Here is a 24,017-nt window from a genome sequence, read left to right as displayed (position 1 = left end):
CTAGTGCCTAGCTGTGAATGGTCACAGCAGGTCACATGCACATGTCATGTGATTAGCTGTGGCCAAATCACAGCTAAGCACAAAAAAAAAAAAAAAAAAAACCTGAATGAATCGATGTCATTCAGGTAAATGCTTGCTTATAGCAAAGTAATTCTTTGCTAAAAGCAAATTTGTGTAAAAAAAAAAAAAAAAAAAATACTGATCACTTCCCCAAAGTAGTACAATGTTACTATAGTAACATTGTATGTATTGTATAGTAACATGTATAGTTTTTTTTTTGTTAATTTAGCAAAAAATAAAAACCCCAGCGGTGATTAAATACCACCAAAAGAAAGCTCTAGTTGTGTGAAGAAAATGATAAAATTTTAGTTTGGGTACAATGTTGTATGACCGCGCAATTGTCATTCAAAGTGTGAGAGCGCTGAAACGTGAAAACTGGCCTGGGCAGAAAGGTGTAAAATTGCCCGGTATTGAAATGGTTAATTAGACCTCACTTGAAAATCAAATGAACGTTCCAAAATTGAACATATTTGAGTGAAATTATTATGGCATATGGCCAGCTTTCATCTACTCAAAGTGCAGAATGACAACAATAAAACAACATTGTTATTGAATTACATAATACGTTGGCTAAATGAATCAATACTGTACATGACAAGCCATAGATATAATAAATATATATATAAACATATATTTACATTCATAAAAATGAATTCAGTAAAAAAAAATAAAAATCATCATAATAATATCTTAATCATGTGAACATTATACACAGTCCATATAATAGACAGCAATGGTCAAGGTTTTGTAACTGATAATATACGAGGGGCATTTCAGGCAAACCGGAACTTTTAATCTTACAGATATATAAAGGGGTGCTAGCATGGCGGTACTACACGCAGTAGTAAGTGGAAAGTGTGTCCTACTACTGATAGGCGGCACAAATGTCACGGCCAGCCCCGAGACCGTTAATCAAGATTGCAGACAACAGTGTTAGTGTGTGCATGGAAAAGTGTGTTATGATGAAGTTTCTTGTGAAGGAAGGTGCAAAACCCGCAGATATCTACAGAAGACTTCAAGCACAGTACGGTGATAAGACGCTCAGCCTCAGTAAGACACTTGAAAGGTGTAAACATTTCAAAGATGGCTACATGTCCATCAGTGACGATCCTGGCTGTGGTGGTTCCAAGCCCACAGCAGTCATTCCTGTGAACAATCAGCGCTTGGAACACCTGATCCTGGATAACTGACACATAACCGTGAAATTGCACAAAAGACAAAACTTTCTGTGAGAAGGGTGAACACAATCATTCAGGAATGTCCTAGGATGGTTCAGGCGTACTGACAAATCTTGCTTTCCAGGCATTAGATGAACGCTGGGATAAGTGTATAAATGTAGCAGGGGAGTATGTTAAAAAAGAAACGCAGTTTCCGCTCCTTGAAATGTTTTCTTTTATCATATAAACTCAAAAGTCCCAGTTTGACTTGAACTCTCCTCCTATAAAGGTTTTCCCATCATATTCCCAACTGCATTTAGTGGGTGACATCTAGTGGTAGACCTGGACCATTGCAGTCTATTTAATGAATAGTGTCTTTTATATATATTGTTTCTTTCAGTATGATTATTATGAGCTCATTTACTCAGTTCATTTATTTGTTTTTATTTAGTTTGTTATATTGATTAATTTGTATTCAAAATATACTCATTTATATAGGTGTAAATAAATTAATATGGGTAGTACAATTGTCACCAACATACTTGTGAGAACCTGATGTGAGTCAACATTTGTAGAACTTTGCAGAATTTTTAAAACTTCAGGATTCAGGATTACTATTTAACGGAGCCGAAGAAAGCCAATCCAAGTCTTCGTTCAGCTCTGTGACTCCCAATGAATGGGAGGTCCTGTTAAATCGGCGGAAGGCGGGGGGGGGAGGGGAGGTTGGGGGAGTCTCCACCTGCTGCTGGTATTAACGATCAAGAGGTCTGTTAGCGCTCTGATTGCTATTACAAGAAAGCCAACTGTTGGCTCTAAATAATGATACTGGGATGATGCCTCATCCCAGTACAACCACGAAGGTACAACCACTGAGTATGTGACTGGTCGACAAGTGGCTAATGTAATTAAAAAATTAAATGTCATTTTAGTGAGAAAAACAAATGAAAGCCTAATTACAGCTGACACTTTTGAAGCAGTTACAGCAACAGGGTTTTTGTTTTTGGAAAAACAGGACAACTGTAGATTTCCCTCCCTTGAGTTCTGTCCATGTGGTCTTAAATCTCAATTCAGCATTTTTCACTCTGCGACATTGCTCTGAGCTGTTCAGCCTTCCCTATGAAAATGTTCGTTTCATACTGCACATGCCCACCACAGCCTCATTCATTCCAGTAGGATTTCTGTAGTCATGGTGGCCACATATGATCACTCAGAGTATGGCTTTCCCATAGCAATAAATGGGGCTGCGTTGGGAATGCGCGGTATGAAGAGACCTTTTTTTTTTTTAGAGGAAAGACTGTGTGGTTAGAAGTAGGGCCATACAGTACAGATCACGGCTACAGGGCCAAACGTAAGTAGATGGTCATGCAGGCAGCAAATATGGACTGTGGGGGGGCGGGGAGGTGACAAAAAAAAAAAATCCCAATGCATCACTGTTTTTTTTCACAGAACTTTATTAAAATGTCACAGAATTATGTTCACTGCCACACCATTGCAAGACAGTGGTTCACATCGCAATCTGCTGCCCTGAAAGAAAATATTGCATTTTGCCTTGTCTCTGCTGTAAAGCTGTGATGGAAATAATACATCTGGTGTCATCATGTCCTAAGCCATATGAAAAAACGGGCTATTTTTAAACACACCCAACATTGTTATACAATTTCTCCCGAAACGGTAACGTTTGCTGAACAACTTGAATGGTTATTGGAAGCAGAAAATACAATATTTTGCAGGTAATAGGAAATACTCCCAGACCAAATCTTTATCGCAATCTACTTCTTCCCAACAAATGTAACATTTAAGCGATACCACAAAATACTGAGCAGCTTACATGGAGTCCATTATATTTCAGAACATTCATAACTGTGGATATTTATGTAAAAGCTGACAGAATGACAGTTTGTGAAAGCACCGTGCATCATAAACAACTGCCATTTATATTAAAGAGAACACACTGGGGTGCATTTACTAAAACCAAAGCAGCCAGAAATCAATCAGCTTCTATTTTTAGCTTGTTCAGTTACACTTTAAAAATAAAAAAAAAAGCTAGAAGCCGATTGGTGGCCATGCACAGTTGCCCTGGATTCTGGCTGCTCAACTAACTCTCCCGATTAAAGGTTTAAGTCACGAAGCTCTACGGTGGGATATTTATTTTTGGCCATGTGGCTGTAATTTTCTCACTGTGCTGTTGCCCTGGCAACTAAGGTGACTTACTTAGCTGCCACACCTGGAGAGGCTCATAACTGCAGAGAGCAGCATAGAGTAAGGATGGCCCGTGTGTGTGTCCTACTTCTTCTGCTTCTATTTGCTTCATTTGTTGACAGATCGCGTTCCTACCACCACGCAGACAGTGAGTTATCCTAAGGATCCAATAGATTTTTTCTCTATTTAAATTATTTATTGTATTTTTCAGTTTTAGGGGTTACATTGTTAGTGAGGGGGGGGGCAGAGGAGTGCTCTAATGTGCAAATATACTTAGCATAACTGACCAATGTAACACACATACATAAATATATATATATTTTTTTTTCATATCGATATCAAATCGTATAGCACTCTCACCAATGTATTAAATCACATATTACAGCATTAGTAATCTTAGCGGCATATTAAGGCTTCATGCACACGGGTTTATTGTAAAAGCTGTTTAGGGTCAATGTACAGTAGGCTTAACAATAGGAGCTTCTACAGGAGTTTTACATGTTTTCTCCTGCCTATAGAAACAGCTCCATGTTATTCCATATGTCCATGAACATTAGGGGGTTTAGAGGCATATTTCTAGAGGAGTGTTTAGAAGCAGGAAAAGAAACCCTTCATAAACAAAAAAAAGGTCAATGAACGCGTATAAATGCGGTGTTTAGAAGCATTCTGCATTTTGAAATGTACACTGAAAAATAAGCAGAGGTGAATGTTTTGGGGAAAAAAACCGCTTAAAAAGCAAATGCACATAAACTCTCCTAAACTCTTGTGCAATACGAGCCATTATGAGCATTTTATGCTGCTCTTTCTGCCAGAGGTTCCGGCATTTTTCTGCTCCTAGTGTGCATGGATCCTAAAAGAGAAGAGCGGGAAATGAGAATAACAAACCTACATACTCATCTAGCTGGTTGCAGCATCAATCCAATTCTGCATCTGTCTCCTGCCGGCTCTACACCAAGAACTGAGTCATCAAACATCGCTGATCCCTCAGTTCTCTGGTCTGTTCTAAGCACAGAGCAGTGATGGTCAGTGGAGCGCCAGGCTATGGAGGGCATGGAAGCGGCTGGCTCAGGCTCTCAGGAGCACACTGAGAGGCTGAGCCAGCTGCTGATCGGCATCTGGATGGATCCCAACATTATTGTTGGGATCCCTGCAGAGCCTGGAGTGGCTCCGTAACGTCAACAGACAGCAGACTTTAGCCTAATGACGGCTGAATCTGGGTCACAGGAGTGCAGAACTAAGCGCACTTCTGTGACCCATAGGAGGATTATGGACAAAAAAGCTTTGGCTATACTTCTCCTTTAAACTGTACCCATACTAAAATTAAAAGTAAGTAGTAAAATGCTAATAGGATTTATTTGCACTTAGTGCCTAGTTAATCAGGCCATCATTGTCTTGATAACTCAAATCATATATACAGTATATAGTAAGGGGACATTATGCATCAATGTGACAGACTACATGAACTGGGATTACAGACTTAGATAGATCTCACAAACACATATATTCAAGAAGGTTTGCCCATATAGATATATGTTGGGCAGGGGCCCAGCTCTCTAGCTTGTTGAAAGCACACAGCCTTTTTAACCCTAGTTGCAGTACAATAGTATTAAAAAAAATAAAAAAGCCCCCCTCATCTGTTACTACTGAGTGCATTACAAGAAAAGGAGTATTCAATCAGGCTTTAGTACAATTGCTGTTTTGGGGGCTGAAACTAACATTACCAGTTCTGCATTCACTGTAAAAAGCTGTGGAATTTGTTAGCACTGTTGAAATAAATACAAATCCACAAGATCAGTGCATATCTTAAGTCAAATTCCTCCCTTTCATATTTAGAAATAGCAAAATTAATAAGAAAATGTTAGTCGGTATTTAAATAGTTGGACATAATTTGTTCCAGGTTAATAAGTTAAAAATAAAACTTTGTATATTTAATATCTATATATTTTATTGATGTGCATTGTATTCAATCAGTGAAAAGTCTATATGATTTATGTCTTTCTTCTTTTATTTTAGGTTGTGGTACACGCAATATTAGATCGTATGCTTCACGGATTGTAGGAGGAGTTATTGCCCGGAAAGGTTCCTGGCCATGGATGGTCAGCATACAGAGTCCGGATTTAAATGGATATAACCACTTTTGTGGAGGAACCCTAATAAAAGACCAATGGGTGTTGACTGCTGCACACTGCTTTGGTGATTTAAGGTAAGGTTATCTCTTCTGGTCCTCTTCTCAATAATTCTCAATAATCAGATGGAGCACCAGTTCGATGCTGCATCTGTCCCTCGTCGGCTCGAAGACTGAGCAAACAGTGATGATCGCTCAGTTCTCAGTGCTCCGTGAGCTGGTGACTCTCTGTCTCCGCTCTTTGCTCTGCCCCCACCTATCCACCCCCCCCCCACACACCCCCACGAGGGGGAGGGAGCGGCTGGGGCTACCAGTAATTTGCTGAGAGGCTGAGCCCAAAAAATATATATATCGTATTCATCTCTAGACATATAGCAGTCTGTTAAGCGTGTTAGAATGTTTGTGCTTGTGCAGCCACCTTCTTGCAGTCCTTTTTAACATTTTTTTTTTTACTTTACAGCTCTGTGGCAAAATGGAGAATTGTGATAGGAGCTAACAAACTATCACAACTTGACAAGGAAGTGCAGATAAGATCTGTCAAGGCTTATATTCTGCACAAAAGATACGACAGCAAATTAAAGATCAATGATATTGCCCTCATACAGCTCAACTCGCCAGTAGTGTACAATGACTTCGTTCAGCCAGCATGTTTACCCAGCAGCACCATGGACATCTACAGCATGAGCACATGCTACATAAGTGGCTGGGGACATTTGTCTGAGAATGGTAAGTTTCGTCTGCAGTCCAAAACTTCTTAATGAACTTGTCCTGGTATTATCCTTGCAAAACATAACAATGTAAAAGAAGGCACCAAGAAGAGCCATTTTGGGGTCCTACATTTCCTCTCAAGTGCAAATCAGTATTTCCACTCCATCTCTAAAAAGCACAAGGGTACTGAAAGATGATGGAGTGGGGGTGAGTGCCTGCTAAAGCTACAGATTTGGAGCTGATCACTGCCAGTTGGTGGACACCAAGGAGAACACTGGGGGGAAAAAAAACTACATATAGCCACTTCCTGGTGTCTGTTTTTTGTTATGCTGGCATTACAAGGCTTATATCATGTCCATTATAGTACTTCTCATATCTCACATATGGCTGTATAGTTTGCATATTTAATTAATTTTCATTATCTTTCTTTTTTACAGGTGCCGCAACAGCGGATTTTCTGCGGGAAGCCAAAGTGAACTTGATTGACCTTCAAACCTGTAACAGCCCAGGCTGGTACAATGGCCGCATCCATGCACAAAACCTGTGCGCTGGATATCAAAGAGGTGGAGTGGACTCTTGCCAAGTAAGTTTCAAAAGATTACATCCATTTTTTCAAACAATTAACAATGCTTGTCTTGTACATGGGGACATTATATACATTCATCCTATTTTCAGTATTCGTATATACTGTATGAAAGCATATCGTCTCCTTGCGATATATAGATTTTAATAAGAAATAGCAGCTTATAGATGCAAAAAAGGCTATGTTAAAATAGCACAAAGTGATTAACCTATTCCTGCCGGTGGTACGCATATAATCAGGCCTCTCGGCAGCTGGGCCTTAACACCAAGAGGCTGCATATATCCGTACCAGAATGTTAATAGAGCTGTGCCGAGAGTGCCCGTCCTGAGCGCTCCCAGCAGAGTTACTGGTGGCTAATGGAAAGCTCCCAGTCTTTACTTGTGATCGGAAGCTTTCCAATCATGTAACCGCTATGACAGCCAATTATGGCGGTCACTTGATCAGAATCCCCGCCCCCTGGTATCAGAAACCTCTTAAAGAGCCGGGAGGCGCCTGCGTTGAGGGGTTAAAGTGGAAGTAAACGCTATTCTTTAACTTGTACCTACAGGTAAGCTTATTATCAAGCTTTGCCTATAGGTACAATGAATATCTCCTAAACGTATACCATTTAGGAGATATTCACATCAGCATTAGCCAATAACTTCACCTGCCCATTCAGACTGACGCTCTGCATTCAGGGCATACAGTGTGCGCAGGAATGATGTCATTGTGGCCCAAGCCATTCATACAGCCAGAGGGCTCTGTGTGCAGGTAAGTCTGTCATAGTGTGCTAGTATGCGGTGCATACTAGTACTTTATGACTTAAACCTGCAGGGGGGCCGGATTACTACCACTTTTAGGCCTTGTTCACACCATGTGTGTAGAAAAACTGATGGAAACTGACAGTCAGATTTCACTTGCAGAGACATCAGTTTACATCAGTTTTCAAGTGCGTTTCAATTAGTTTTATACATGTTGCAGATTCCTGTGCAGAAAAAATCTGCACGTGATACTAGTGTTGTGGTGTGAACAGTGCACATGGAGAACAATTGATTTAGTTGTACCCTTGCAGAATGCATGCAGAAAAATTGACGTCTCTGTACCATGGTATGATCTAGCCCTAAAGGAAGCATGTCATGGGAAAAGGATATAGACGTCCATTGTTGCCCTTTCCTGAAAATGCTACTACTTTAATGCTAATTCACAGGCTTTGATGCCTCCTGAGTCACTGACATGAAATCATCATAGAGATGAGCAATTCTAACTTTTTTCAATTTTAAATTGCTGTATGCTTATGGAGCTGTGACTCCGCAATTGAAACCAGATACATCCAGGGAACTAGCATTTTCACAAGAACTTTGCTCATAGCGCCACTTATATTTCCAAAGTTAGCTACTTTTTCTATTGTTCTTCAGTTATTCGTTTGACCACGAAAGACTTTTTAAAGGGACCCTTTCACCACTCAATGCATGAGATAAACACGCCAAAGTAAATTAACTAACAGAAATACTCAGGCTACTTTTGTTGCCCCCTGCTTGCCCCCACTGTGCTGCAAATAGAACTTTTCTCTTTATTCCTCACTGACATTTCTGGCAGGCTCTATGTCCAGCAGGCTTGCGGCTGCTCTACCTCTCCCGCACTGATGTCAGCTAAAGTCATGGCAGCAGCCAGGGGAAACCTCACGCCATGTGCTCCCACAGTCTTTGCAGTATCTTGGATGCCTGGCCGGGGAAAAAAGTCCGGGAGTATTCTCTAGGATGGGGAACCAGGGGCAAAAGAAGCAAAATAACAAGCACATTTACTCGAGTTCTCCTCAAAAGACATTATGGGGTCTCTTATCACATTCTGGTACTTATTATTCTTTTGTAAATATTAGACTAACATTCTTTTTATCTTTGATTCCATTACAGGGAGACAGCGGAGGACCACTCATGTGTTTGGATAAAACAACTTCAAAGTACTTTGTGGCAGGTGTCACAAGCTGGGGTTCTGGTTGTGCCCGCAAACAACGTCCAGGTATCTATGCCAGTACCCAGCATTTTCTGAAGTGGATTTCTGCTAAATTGAGTAGCTGCACTCAGCAGAAAAAACAGCCAACTTTTACAGCCACTTCCAATACATTTCCTTCAGGATCTGAACGTAAATTAGATAACATGCCTTCATCTCAATCTCAAGTTTTCACAGCAAGGCAATCTATGGCGGACAATCCTTACGTGAGGAAGATCCTGAAGAGGTTCAAACCTGCAGAGTAAACCATGGAAGGGCCATGATGAGCACAAGCCCTGTAAGTTAACCTTTACAAATAAAAAAATAAATGCACATATTTTTGCAGGTCAAAAAATGTGCATTTAATATTTCTTTAAACATAAGCCTGCAAAGTTTTGCATCCCCGATCAGTGGATCCCTGGTGCAATTTCAGGCTCCAACACATTCTACCCTCTGTATGGGCTGTCAATTTGCAGCCTGGAGGGAATGTGAATGGACTATGAACATGCTGCTCATCATGCTCGCAGCCCATTCAAACTACAAATCCGTCTGCCGTGGTGGAAGATAGAACTTGTAGTTTCTTTATTCACAGATTCCTGTGAATGAATGATGCGGTTGTGCAGGCACAGCTGCACGATTTTAAAAATGTGACAGCAAATGTGGGAGAGGAATCTCCGCACGCTGTTTTGGGGTGAGGGGGGGGGGGGTGAGTTGCTAAACATGTTACACCATCAATATGGGTATAAAACGTAACAAGTTTAGAAGGGGAAATTAAGCAGTCCATAGATGACGCAAAAGAAAAAAAAAAATTTGTTTGCTTCCCCATTACTAAAGTCAGTGTTGATGGGCGGGAATTCCTCTCACAGCACTACAGTATTCTGCTGGCGGGGAGGTTGCGGGGAACCATCTCAGCCAGCAGAGCAGGATGATTACTGCTCATAGCTACAGCCATAGGCAATAAATAATCCAATGTAGAAATTCTGTCAGGCTGGTTGTACCCAAGTTGACCCATCAATTGACTGGGTGCAATCAGCCTGTCCATGCATGGATGGAATCTTGAATCACAATTCATGTATGGCTTGTTTTAGTCTTTCAAGAAGTAGCTGACAAATCAGTGTTGATGGGGGGAAATCCTCTCACAGCACTACTGTATTCTGCTGGCAGAGGGTTTGCGGGGAACCTTCTCAGCCAGCAGAGCAGGATGATCACTGCTCATATTTATAGCCATAGGCAATAATCCAATGTAGAAATTCTGTCAGGCTGGTTGTACCCAAGTTCATCCATCAATTGACTGGGTGCAATCAGCCTGTCCATGCATGGATGGAATCTTGAATCCCACTTCATGTATGGCTTGATTTAGTCTTTAAAGATGCAGCTGACAAATCAGTCAGTGTTGATGGGGGGAATTCCTCTCACAGCACTACTGTATTGTGCTGGCGGGGGGGGTGGGGGTTGCTGGGAACCTTCTCAGCCAGCAGAGAAGGATGATCTCTGCTCATATTTATAGCCATAGGCAATAATCCAACGTAAAAATTCTGTCAGGCTGGTTGTACCCAAGTTGACCCATCAATTGACTGGGTGCAATCAGCCTGTCCATGCATGGATGGAATCTTGAAATCCAATTCTTGTATGACTTGTTTTAGTCTTTAAAGATGCAGCTGACAAATCAGTCAGTGTTGATGGGGGGGAATTCCTCACACAGCACTACTGTATTCTGCTGGCGGGGGGGGGGTTGCGGGGAACCTTCTCAGCCAGCAGAGCAGGATGTTCACTGCTCATATTTATAGCCATAGGCAACAATCCAATGTAAAAATTCTGTCAGGCTGGTTGTACCCAAGTTGACCCATCAATTGACTGGGTGCAATCAGCCTGTCCATGCATGGATGGAATCTTGAATTCCAATTCATGTATGGCTTATTTAAGTCTTTACAGATGCAGCTGACAAATCAGTCAGTGTTGATGGGGGGAATTCCTCTCACAGCACTACTGTATTCTGCTGGCAGAGGGGTTGCGGGGAACGTTCTCAGCCAGCAGAGCAGGATGATCACTGCTCATATTTATAGCCATAGGAAATAATCCAATGTAAAAATTCTGTCAGGCTGGTTGTACCCAAGTTGACCCATCAATTGACTGGGTGCAATCAGCCTGTCCATGCATGGATGGAATGTTGAATTCAAATTCATGTATGGCTTGTTTTAATCTTTCAAGAAGTAGCTGAAAAATCAGTGTTGATGGGGGGTATTCCTCTCACAGCACTACTGTATTCTGCTGGCAGAGGGTTTGCGGGGAACCTTCTCAGCCAGCAGAGCAGGATGATCACTGCTCATAGGCAATAATTCAATGTAGAAATTCTGTCAGGCTGGTTGTACCCAAGTTGATACATCAATTGACTGGGGTGCAATCATCCTGTCCATGCATGGATGGAATCTTGAAATCCAATTCTTGTATGACTTGTTTTAGTCTTTAAAGATGCAGCTGACAAATCAGTCAGTGTTGATGGGGGGAATTCCTCTCACAGCACTACTGTATTCTGCTGGCAGAGGGTTTGCGGGGAACCTTCTCAGCCAGCAGAGCAAGATGATCACTGCTCATAGGCAATAATCCAATGTAGAAATTCTGTCAGGCTAGTTGTACCCAAGTTCATCCATCAATTGACTGGGGTAGAATCAGCCTGTCCATGCATGGATGGAATCTTGAAATCAAATTCTTGTATGACTTGTTTTAGTCTTTAAAGATGCAGCTGACAAATCAGTCAGTGTTGATGGGGGGAATTCCTCACACAGCACTACTGTATTCTGCTGGCGGGGGGGTTGCGGGGAACCTTCTCAGCCAGCAGAGAAGGATGATCTCTGCTCATATTTATAGCCATAGGCAATAATCCAACGTAAAAATTCTGTCAGGCTGGTTGTACAGAAGTTAACCCATTAATTGACTGGGGTGCAATCAGCCTGTCCATGCATGGATGGAATCTTGAAATCCAATTCTTGTATGGCTTGTTTTAGTCTTTAAAGATGCAGCTGACAAATCAGTCAGTGTTGATGGAGGGAATTCCTCACATAGCACTACTGTATTCTGCTGGCAGAGGGTTTGCGGGGAACCTTCTCAGCCAGCAGAGCAGGATGATCACTGCTCATATTTATAGCCATAGGCAATAATCCAATGTAGAAATTCTGTCAGGCTGGTTGTACCCAGGTTCATCCATCAATTGACTGGGGTGCAATCAGCCTGTCCATGCATGGATGGAATCTTGAAATCCAATTCTTGTATGACTTGTTTTAGTCTTTAAAGATGCAGCTGACAAATCAGTCAGTGTTGATGGGGGGAATTCCTCACACAGCACTACTGTATACTTCTGGCGGGGGGGTTGCGAGGAACCTTCTCAGCCAGCATAGCAGGATGTTCACTGCTCATATTTATAGCCATAGGCAACAATCCAACGTAAAAATTCTGTCAGGCTGGTTGTACCCAAGTTGACCCATCAATTCACTGGGTGCAATCAGCCTGTCCATGCATGGATGGAATCTTGAATTCCAATTCATGTATGGCTTATTTAAGTCTTTACAGATGCAGCTGACAAATCAGTCAGTGTTGATGGGGGGAATTCCTCTCACAGCACTACTGTATTCTGCTGGCAGAGGGTTTGCGGGGAACCTTCTTAGCCAGCAGAGCAGGATGATCACTGCTCATAGGCAATAATTCAATGTAGAAATTCTGTCAGGCTGGTTGTACCCAAGTTGATACATCAATTGACTGGGGTGCAATCATCCTGTCCATGCATGGATGGAATCTTGAAATCCAATTCTTGTATGACTTGTTTTAGTCTTTACAGATGCAGCTGACAAATCAGTCAGTGTTGATGGAGGGAATTCCTCACACAGCACTACTGTATTCTGCTGGCGGGGGGGTTGCGGGGAACCTTCTCAGCCAGCAGAGAAGGATGATCTCTGCTCATAGGCAACAATCGAACGTAAAAATTCTGTCAGGCTGGTTGTACAGAAGTTGACCCATTAATTGACTGGGTGCAATCAGACTGTCCATGCATGGATGGAATCTTAAATTCCTGTTCATGTATGGCTTGTTTTAGTCTTTAAAGATGCAGCTGACAAATCAGTCAGTGTTGATGGGGGGAATTCCTCTCACAGCACTACTGTATTCTGCTGGCAGAGGGTTTGCAGGGAACCTTCTTAGCCAGCAGAGCAGGATGATCACTGCTCATAGGCAATAATCCAACGTAAAAATTCTGTCAGGCTGGTTGTACAGAAGTTGACCCATTAATTGACTGGGTGCAATCAGCCTGTCCATGCATGGATGGAATCTTGAAATCCAATTCTTGTCTGACTTGTTTTAGTCTTTAAAGATGCAGCTGACAGTGTTGATGGGGGGAATTCCTCACACAGCACTACTGTATTCTGCTGGCGGGGGGGTTGCGGGGAACCTTCTCAGCCAGCAGAGCAGGATGATCACTGCTCATATTTATAGCCATAGGCAACAATCCAACGTAAAAATTCTGTCAGGCTGGTTGTACCCAAGTTGACCCATCAATTGACTGGGTGCAATCAGCCTGTCCATGCATGGATGGAATCTTGAATTCCAATTCATGTATGGCTTGTTTTAATCTTTCAAGAAGTAGCTGACAAATCAGTGTTGATGGGGGGTATTCCTCTCACAGCACTACTGTATTCTGCTGGCAGAGGGTTTGCGGGGAACCTTCTCAGCCAGCAGAGCAGGATGATCACTGCTCATAGGCAATAATTCAATGTAGAAATTCTTTCAGGCTGGTTGTAACCAAGTTCATCCATCAATTGACTGGGGTGCAATCATCCTGTCCATGCATGATGGAATCTTGAAATCCAATTCTTGTATGACTTGTTTTAGTCTTTACAGATGCAGCTGACAAATCAGTCAGTGTTGATGGGGGGTATTCCTCACACAGCACTACTGTATTCTGCTGACAGAGGGGTTGCGGGGAACCTTCTCAGCCAGGAGAGCAGGATGATCACTGCTCATATTTATAGCCATAGGCAATAATCCAATGTAGAAATTCTGTCAGGCTGGTTGTACCCAAGTTCATCCATCAATTGACTGGGTGCAATCAGCTTGTCCATGCATGGATGGAATCTTGAATCGCAATTCATGTATGACTTGTTTTAGTCTTTAAAGATGCAGCTGACAAATCAGTCAGTGTTGATGGGGGGAATTCCTCACACAGCACTACTGTATTCTGCTGGCGGGGGGGTTGCGGGGAACCTTCTCAGCCAGCAGAGAAGGATGATCTCTGCTCATATTTATAGCCATAGGCAATAATCCAACGTAAAAATTCTGTCAGGCTGGTTGTACCCAAGTTGACCCATCAAATGACTGGGTGCAATCAGCCTGTCCATGCATGGATGGAATCTTGAATCGCAATTCGTGTATGGCTTGTTTTAGTCTTTCAAGAAGTAGCTGACAAATCAGTGTTGATGGCGGGAATTCCTCTCACAGCACTACTGTATTCAGCTGGCAGAGGGTTTGCGGGGAACCTTCTCAGCCAGCAGAGCAGGATGATCACTGCTCATAGCCAATAATCCAATGTAGAAATTCTGTCAGGCTGGTTGTACCCAAGTTCATCCATCAATTGACTGGGGTGCAATCATCCTGTCCATGCATGGATGGAATCTTGAAATCCAATTCTTGAATGACTTGTTTTAGTCTTTACAGATGCAGCTGACAAATCAGTCAGTGTTGACGGGGGGGAATTCCTCTCACAGCACTACTGTATTCTGCTGGCAGGGGGGTTGCGGGGAACCTTCTCAGCCAGCAGAGCAGGATGATTAATGCTCATAGCTATAGCCATAGGCAACAATCCAACGTAAAAATTCTGTCAGGCTGGTTGTACCCAAGTTGACCCATCAATTCACTGGGTGCAATCAGCCTGTCCATGCATGGATGGAATCTTGAATTCCAATTCATGTATGGCTTATTTAAGTCTTTACAGATGCAGCTGACAAATCAGTCAGTGTTGATGGGGGGAATTCCTCTCACAGCACTACTGTATTCTGCTGGCAGAGGGTTTGCGGGGAACCTTCTTAGCCAGCAGAGCAGGATGATCACTGCTCATAGGCAATAATTCAATGTAGAAATTCTGTCAGGCTGGTTGTACCCAAGTTGATACATCAATTGACTGGGGTGCAATCATCCTGTCCATGCATGGATGGAATCTTGAAATCCAATTCTTGTATGACTTGTTTTAGTCTTTACAGATGCAGCTGACAAATCAGTCAGTGTTGATGGAGGGAATTCCTCACACAGCACTACTGTATTCTGCTGGCAGAGGGTTTGCAGGGAACCTTCTTAGCCAGCAGAGCAGGATGATCACTGCTCATAGGCAATAATCCAACGTAAAAATTCTGTCAGGCTGGTTGTACAGAAGTTGACCCATTAATTGACTGGGTGCAATCAGCCTGTCCATGCATGGATGGAATCTTGAAATCCAATTCTTGTCTGACTTGTTTTAGTCTTTAAAGATGCAGCTGACAGTGTTGATGGGGGGAATTCCTCACACAGCACTACTGTATTCTGCTGGCAGGGGGGTTGCGGGGAACCTTCTCAGCCAGCAGAGCAGGATGATCACTGCTCATATTTATAGCCATAGGCAACATTCCAACGTAAAAATTCTGTCAGGCTGGTTGTACCCAAGTTGACCCATCAATTGACTGGGTGCAATCAGCCTGTCCATGCATGGATGGAATCTTGAATTCCAATTCATGTATGGCTTGTTTTAATCTTTCAAGAAGTAGCTGACAAATCAGTGTTGATGGGGGGTATTCCTCTCACAGCACTACTGTATTCTGCTGGCAGAGGGTTTGCGGGGAACCTTCTCAGCCAGCAGAGCAGGATGATCACTGCTCATAGGCAATAATTCAATGTAGAAATTCTTTCAGGCTGGTTGTAACCAAGTTCATCCATCAATTGACTGGGGTGCAATCATCCTGTCCATGCATGGATGGAATCTTGAAATCCAATTCTTGTATGACTTGTTTTAGTCTTTACAGATGCAGCTGACAAATCAGTCAGTGTTGATGGGGGGTATTCCTCACACAGCACTACTGTATTCTGCTGACAGAGGGGTTGCGGGGAACCTTCTCAGCCAGGAGAGCAGGATGATCACTGCTCATATTTATAGCCATAGGCAATAATCCAATGTAGAAATTCTGTCAGGCTGGTTGTACCCAAGTTCATCCATCAATTGACTGGGTGCAATCAGCTTGTCCATGCATGGATGGAATCTTGAATCGCAATTCATGTATGACTTGTTTTAGTCTTTAAAGATGCAGCTGACAAATCAGTCAGTGTTGATGGGGGGAATTCCTCACACAGCACTACTGTATTCTGCTGGCGGGGGGGTTGCGGGGAACCTTCTCAGCCAGCAGAGAAGGATGATCTCTGCTCATATTTATAGCCATAGGCAATAATCCAACGTAAAAATTCTGTCAGGCTGGTTGTACCCAAGTTGACCCATCAAATGACTGGGTGCAATCAGCCTGTCCATGCATGGATGGAATCTTGAATCGCAATTCATGTATGGCTTGTTTTAGTCTTTCAAGAAGTAGCTGACAAATCAGTGTTGATGGGGGGAATTCCTCTCACAGCACTACTGTATTCTGCTGGCAGAGGGTTTGCGGGGAACCTTCTCAGCCAGCAGAGCAGGATGATCACTGCTCATAGGCAATAATCCAATGTAGAAATTCTGTCAGGCTGGTTGTACCCAAGTTCATCCATCAATTGACTGGGGTGCAATCATCCTGTCCATGCATGGATGGAATCTTGAAATCCAATTCTTGAATGACTTGTTTTAGTCTTTACAGATGCAGCTGACAAATCAGTCAGTGTTGATGGAGGGAATTCCTCACACAGCACTACTGTATTCTGCTGGCGGGGGGGTTGCGGGGAACCTTCTCAGCCAGCAGAGAAGGATGATCTCTGCTCATATTTATAGCCATAGGCAATAATCCAACGTAAAAATTCTGTTAGGCTGGTTGTACCCAAGTTGACCCATAAAATGACTGGGTGCAATCAGCCTGTCCATGCATGGATGGAATCTTGAAATCCAATTCTTGAATGACTTGTTTTAGTCTTTACAGATGCAGCTGACAAATCAGTCAGTGTTGATGGGGGGAATTCCTCTCACAGCACTACTGTATTCTGCTGGCAGAGGGTTTGCGGGGAACCTTCTCAGCCAGCAGAGCAGGATGATCACTGCTCATAGGCAATAATCCAATGTAGAAATTCTGTCAGGCTGGTTGTACCCAAGTTCATCCATCAATTGACTGAGTGCAATCAGCCTGTCCATGCATGGATGGATTCTTGAATCGCAATTCATTTATGGCTTGTTTTAGTCTTTCAAAAAGTAGACTGACAAATCAGTGTTGATGGGGGGAATTCCTCTCACAGCACTACTGTATTCTGCTGGCGGGGGGGTTGCGGGGAACCTTCTCAGCCAGCAGAGCAGGATGTTCACTGCTCATATTTATAGCCATAGGCAACAATCCAACGTAAAAATTCTGTCAGGCTGATTGTACCCAAGTTGACCAATCAATTCACTGGGTGCAATCAGCCTGTCCATGCATGGATGGAATCTTGAATTCCAATTCATGTATGGCTTATTTAAGTCTTTACAGATGCAGCTGACAAATCAGTGTTGATGGGGGGAATTCCTCTCACAGCACTACTGTATTCTGCTGGCAGAAGGGTTGCGGGGAACCTTCTCAGCCAGCAGAGCAGGATGATCACTGCTCATATTTATAGCCATAGGCAATAATCCAACGTAAAAATTCTGTCAGGCTGGTTGTGCCCAAGTTGACCAATCAATTGACTGGGGTGCAATCAGTCTGTCCATGCATGGATGGAATCTTGAAATCCAATTCTTGTATGACTTGTTTTAGTCTTTAAAGATGCAGCTGACAAATCAGTCAGTGTTGATTGGAGGAATTCCTCACACAGCACTACTGTATTCTGCTGGCGGGGGGGTTGCGGGGAACCTTCTCAGCCAGCAGAGCAGGATGTTCACTGCTCATATTTATAGCCATAGGCAATAATCCAATGTAGAAATTCTGTCAGGCTGGTTGTACCCAAGTTCATCCATCAATTGACGGGGTGCAATCAGCCTGTCCATGCATGGATGGAATCTTGAATCGCAATTCATTTATGGCTTGTTTTAGTCTTTCAAAAAGTAGCTGACAAATCAGTGTTGATGGGGGGAATTCCTCTCACAGCACTACTGTATTCTGCTGGCAGAGGGTTTGCGGGGAACCTTCTCAGCCAGCAGAGCAGGATGATCACTGCTCATAGGCAATAATCCAATGTAGAAATTCTGTCAGGCTGGTTGTACCCAAGTTCATCCATCAATTGACTGGGGTGCAATCAGCCTGTCCATGCATGGATGGAATCTTGAATCGCAATTCATGTATGACTTGTTTTAGTCTTTAAAGATGCAGCTGACAAATCAGTCAGTGTTGATGGGGGGAATTCCTCACACAGCACTACTGTATTCTGCTGGCGGGGGGGTTGCGGGGAACCTTCTCAGCCAGCAGAGAAGGATGATCTCTGCTCATATTTATAGCCATAGGCAATAATCCAACGTAAAAATTCTGTCAGGCTGGTTGTACCCAAGTTGACCCATCAAATGACTGGGCGCCATCAGCCTGTCCATGCATGGATGGAATCTTGAATTCCAATTCATGTATGGCTTGTTTAAGTCTTTACAGATGCAGCTGACAAATCAGTCAGTGTTGGTGGGGGGAATTCCTCTCACAGCACTACTGTATTCTGCTGGCAGAGGGGTTGCGGGGAACCTTCTCAGCCAGCAGAGCAGGATGTTCACTGCTCATATTTATAGCCATAGGCAACAATCCAACGTAAAAATTCTGTCAGGCTGGTTGTACCCAAGTTGACCCATCAATTGACTGGGTGCAATCAGCCTGTCCATGCATGGATGGAATCTTGAATTCCAATTCATGTATGGCTTGTTTTAATCTTTCAAGAAGTAGCTGACAAATCAGTGTTGATGGGGGGTATTCCTCTCACAGCACTACTGTATTCTGCTGGCAGAGGGTTTGCGGGGAACCTTCTTAGCCAGCAGAGCAGGATGATCACTGCTCATAGGCAATAATTCAATGTAGAAATTCTGTCAGGCTGGTTGTACCCAAGTTGACCCATCAATTGATTGGGTGCAATCAGCCTGTCCATGCATGGATGGAATCTTGAATTCCTCTTCATGTATGGCTTGTTTTAATCTTTCAAGAAGTAGCTGACAAATCAGTGTTGATGGAGGGAATTCCTCACACAGCACTACTGTATTCTGCTGGCAGAGGGTTTGCGGGGAACCTTCTCAGCCAGCAGAACAGGATGATCACTGCTCATATTTATAGCCATAAGCAAAAAATAATCCAATGAAAAAAATTCTGTTAGGCTGGTTGTACCCAAGTTGATCCATCAATTGACTGGGGTGCAACCAGCCTGTCCATGCATGGATGGAATCTTGAATTCCTATTCAAGTATGGCTTGTTTTAGTCTTTAAAGATGCAGCTGACAAATGTTTGGAAACTTTTCTCAAGGCATCTTTTGCCTTGGTGAATGCTGCACTGCAGTCGGTGGTTGCGGCTACTGGAGTCTGCCAGAGCCTTAGGATTGGTGTAAAAAGTCTGTCCAGGAAGTTAGGCTCAGCAGGTACTGAGGCTGACCTAGGTGAGGGTTTGACAGATTTCCCTAGGGCTCTCTGTTTTGCTGTGAATGCCTTAAAGGGGTCCATTCAACAGATTCAGCTGTCTTCACCTGGACTGGGCACCGCCATCTTGGAGGTAGCCATCTGGCTGTGACTGTCCAATGTATATGCATGAGATCACGCTGCACTTTCACATTGGTCTGCAGCCTCCTTGGACACAGGACATGGCCCAAGAGGTTGAGGGCAGGCGGGGGTGGGGGGCACTTACATGCTCTGTGCAATGCTTTTGCAGAGAGGCCCCCAACCTCCCCTTCTTGGGTCCCTCACCAGTGAGTAGTGAAATGTAGAGTAGAGTAGTGTAATGTAAAATAGAGTAGTTTAGGGACTGGCCAGAGAGGGATTACTTTGATGCAGTTGGCCAGCTTAAACATGTATTGCAATGCATGTGAACTAAAAATCCCTTTTTTTTTCTACAAAGTTTGTTGGAAAGAGTGTATAGTAGTGTGCAGAGAGTTAATTCAGATTTTTTTTTAGTGTTATCATGTCATCACAGCCCTTTAGCAACTGATGGGATATGGATGGATATATATATATATATATATATATATATATATATATATATATATATATATCACACACACAGATGAAACTCGAAAAATTAGAATAATCGTGCAAAAGTTCATTTATTTCAGTAATGCAACTTAAAAGGTGAAACTAATATATGAGATAGACTCATTACATGCAAAGCAAGATAGTTCAAGCCGTGATTTGTCATAATTGTGATGATTATGGCTTTCAGCTCATGAAAACCCCAAATCCACAATCTCAGAAAATTAGAATATTACATGCAATCAATAAAACAAAGATTGTACATAGAACAGTATCAGACCTCTGAAAAGTATAAGCATGCATATGTACTCAGTACTTGGTTTGGGCCCCTTTTGCAGCAATTACCGCCTCAATGCAGCGTGGCATGGAAGCTATCAGCCTGTGGCACTGCTGAGGTGTTATGGCAGACCAAGTCCTGCTGGAAAATGAAGTCAGCATCCCCATAAAGCTAGTCTACGGAAGGAAGCATGAAGTGCTCCAAAATCTCCTGGTAGACAGCTACGTTGACCCTGGACTTAATGAAGCACAGTGGACCAACACCAGCAGATGACATGGCTCCCCAAATCAACACAGACTGTGGAAACTTCACACTGGACTTCAAGCATCATACAGTGTGTGCCTCTCCATTCTTCCTCCATACTCTGGGTCCTTGGTTTCCAAATGAGATGCAAAAGTTGCTCCCATCAGAAAAGAGGACTTTGGACCACTAAGCAACAAACCAGGTCTGTTTTTCTTTAGCCCAGGTAAGACGCTTCTGACATTGTTTGTTGTTCAGGAGCGGCTTGACAAGAGGAATACGACATTTGAAGCCCATGTCCAGGATCCGTCTGTGTGTGGTGGCTCTTGATGCACTGACTGCAGCCTCAGTCCACTCCTTGTGAAAGTCCCCAACACTTTTGAATGGCCTTTTCCTGACAATCCTCTCCAGGCTGCGGTCATCCCTGCTGCTTGTGCACCTTTTTCTTCCACACTTTTCCCTTCCACATAACTTTCTATTAATGTGCTTTGACATGGCACTTTGGAAACATCCAACTTGTTTTGCAATTACCTTTTGAGGCTTTCCCTCCTTATGGAGGGTGTCAATGATGGTTTTCTGCACAACTGTCAGGTCAGCAGTCTTTCCCATGATTGTCATTCCTACTGAACCAGACTGAGAGACAATTTGTGTAGTATTATGTTCAGCAGACTGTGTTCTTCTATTGTTGTGACTTAGATGACGTTCAGAGCACATTTTATGCCCAATTCATGCAAAACTCCACGTAATCCCAAGGGGTTCACATACTTTTTCTTGCAACTGTATATTGTGTCACATTTTGCTTTCATTACATTATTTTATATATATATATTTTTTTTTTTATTTTATTTTGTCACTTATCACTTTGTTGCTATATGGATGTTCTTTACTAATATATTGTTTGATTAATTGTTTTGGTCACAATTTTCCACTGGTTGTTTCTAGCAGTTTTTCATTTCCACACTTGGGTGTGGGTATATTTGCTTATACATTGATTTATTTTATATTAATTTATATGTCCATTTATTATTCATTTATGCACTGAGTAGCGCAGCACTAATCCATCATTCAATCTGTCATTTCACTCTACTTCATGGTATGAAATATTTAAAAAACGCAGCACAAGCAACATAACTTACAGAGTGCCGACTATGCTCACTCTTTCTGCCTCCCCTCCTCCAATCACAGAAGCTGTTGTATAGATTCCATGAATGAAAAGTGATCTATTCATCAGCCTGTCCTACATTCATAGATCGGCTTGTATAAACTCCCACTGCACCAGAAGATTATGGCTGCAAGGTATGGAAGGGAGGCAGAGGACTTCAGTTTTCCACTGACAGCTGACACCAGCACAAGGAACACCACTCTGCATTAAATGTAAATAAAGTCCCGTGTGCTCATTTAAAGGAAAAAAAAACAAGAAAGAGGTTTTAACTAACCTTAGACTTTACCTAATGTTAACAAAACCCTGCGATTACCCACAAACATCAATTCATACTTGCAAATCTATTGTCTGATATATGACATTAGGCCTGGGTTCACACTGATGGGGTGGCAGAATTCGCAGCGGTTTCTGTGCGAATTCTGCACTGCATCAAAATCGCACCCAGTTCATTTCAACCGCTGTGGGTGTGTATGCTAACAACACCCCGAAATCGGTTTGCAAAATGCGGTGCAATGTGCAGAACTGGATCGCATGGGTGTGGATACCCATCTGATCTGATTCTAGTGCGGACCAAAAAAAGGGTCCTGCACCTTTTTGGTGTGGATGCGGTGCGATTTGAGCCATACAAAATGTTCTGTGCGATGCGATTTGAGCCATACAAAATGTATGGCTCAAATCGCATCGCACAGAATTCGCATGCGATTTGCATAGGAATGTGGGGCGGTTTCTGTGCAAATCACATGCGATATATACCGCACCGCATATGTGTGAACCCAGGCTTAGGGATGCTTTCATGCAGCAATACCAAAGTGACACTGGCAACCCTTAATAGCAGTAAACAGAACAAAACAAGGTTTGTTGAACTTTCAGTCACTGACCTCTGTCTCCACACACCAAGGTCTTCTCAATACATGGGATGTCTGTGTAGCCAAAACTAAGAAGACTTTTCATTTGTTGTGCTGTGATTGGATGATTCCACATGGCTGTAGTCATAGCTGGGCAGAACAGCAGTGGCTTTGTTGTAACCCATGAACGGACCACACGTCTGCAAACAGAATATATAGCAAAATCTTAAAGCTGAGCTCCAAACAAAGCACTAAAATAAATACAGACATCAAAATGCATACTGTGTAACTGTTTTACTGAACAGATTATTTGGATTTCTTTCTATCCAGTACTGAGACATACCTTACCCTGCCACACAGCAAAGACAAATGGATAACACCCTTTCTCTGCTACAATTAAAATGTATCTGAACCCCAAACTAAAAATCTAATATATTGCAGCCTACCAGCCCTTAGATGTAGTACTTGCATATTTTGTCAGGATTTTTTTTCCTTTATTTTCACCCGGTGATCCTGCCAGTAACCCACTTTCTGTCCTAGAGTGACAATGTTCTCTCACTGTACTGTATCTATGGAGGAGCAGTGTTGTCACCTTAGAAGAAGAAATTTAAGATTACAGAATAGGGACTGCCGGGATAACCTGGTATTTGTATCCAAAAGGCACAATCCAAAACACAAGAGGCTGCTACTTGTGACAGAAATATACCTTATAAACACATATCTGCTGCACTCATTTTAAGGGTAACATACACTTTAAGAGAATGTGTGAACAGAAGCAAGTCACCGCCTTACAGATCTAAGCCACAAAAGCCTGATAAAGAAAAGCCCAAGAAGTAATCACCATTCTAGTGGAATGGGCTTTAATGGGAAAGGGACTCATGCAACTCACACGCTTGTAAAAACTACCTGTATGCAAAGCCCTAGCTATGTGAGGCTAGGAAAAAAAGGAAACGTTTACTTAAAGCAGAACCTTACCCATAACAATTTGATAAAAAATAATGTTCTTTAGCAATGAGCAGAAGTTCCACATTAATAATTATGCTACCAAAATAATTGTGTGCTGTAAATTGCCTCCAACATTGTTCCCATTTCTTCTTGCTGGAGGCTGCCATTTTGCTGAAGCCCAGAGCACCTGAACAGCAGTAAGTCATAAAGCAGAACTAAACCCATTGAATCAACAGCTTCAAAAAACACCTACATTCTTGGAATGCCATGATTGCCAACTGTCACATTTGCTTGTGTCCTTACCCAAACTGTCAAACCATCAAATGGCTGGTGTCATAACTGATCACATGCGCAGCTCCATGGCAGTTGCAGATCAAACAGAAGCAGCTTCCTTGGCTGTAAAGGACAGGAGAGTTTAATTCCGTTTTGCTGTCAGCAGATTG

The 24,017-nt window shown here is 42.7% G+C and overlaps 2 protein-coding genes across 5 annotated transcripts in view; one reads left to right on the top strand and one right to left on the bottom strand.

Moving 5' to 3' along the window:
* The window catches only part of PPCDC (phosphopantothenoylcysteine decarboxylase), a 418,450-nt gene that overhangs the window by 350,734 nt on the left and 43,699 nt on the right, over nt 1-24,017 (bottom strand). For 3 of the 4 annotated variants that reach the window (XM_089652388.1, XM_089652389.1, XM_089652390.1), the window contains one exon: nt 22,663-22,829. The gene's annotated coding sequence lies outside the window, so the exon portion shown is untranslated. Of the gene's footprint in view, nt 1-22,662; nt 22,830-23,877; nt 23,945-24,017 lie in introns of those variants that run through there. The other variant, XM_089652391.1, reaches the window with a different exon arrangement.
* LOC149447517 (acrosin-like) lies at nt 1,023-8,238 on the top strand. The gene is made up of 5 exons (XM_089652353.1): nt 1,023-1,110; nt 5,430-5,619; nt 6,002-6,267; nt 6,687-6,832; nt 8,227-8,238. The coding sequence occupies exons 1-5, from the start codon at nt 1,023-1,025 to the stop codon at nt 8,236-8,238; spliced, it is 702 nt and encodes a 233-aa protein (XP_089508479.1).

This window comes from Staurois parvus, unplaced genomic scaffold (assembly GCF_062004578.1).
Source record: "Staurois parvus isolate SC_StPar_1 unplaced genomic scaffold, SC_StPar_1.0 ptg000682l, whole genome shotgun sequence".
In the NCBI taxonomy this organism is placed as follows: Eukaryota; Metazoa; Chordata; class Amphibia; order Anura; family Ranidae; genus Staurois; species Staurois parvus.
Note: the sequence above shows the minus strand (reverse complement) of the source record. Positions and strands in the feature narration are given on the sequence as shown.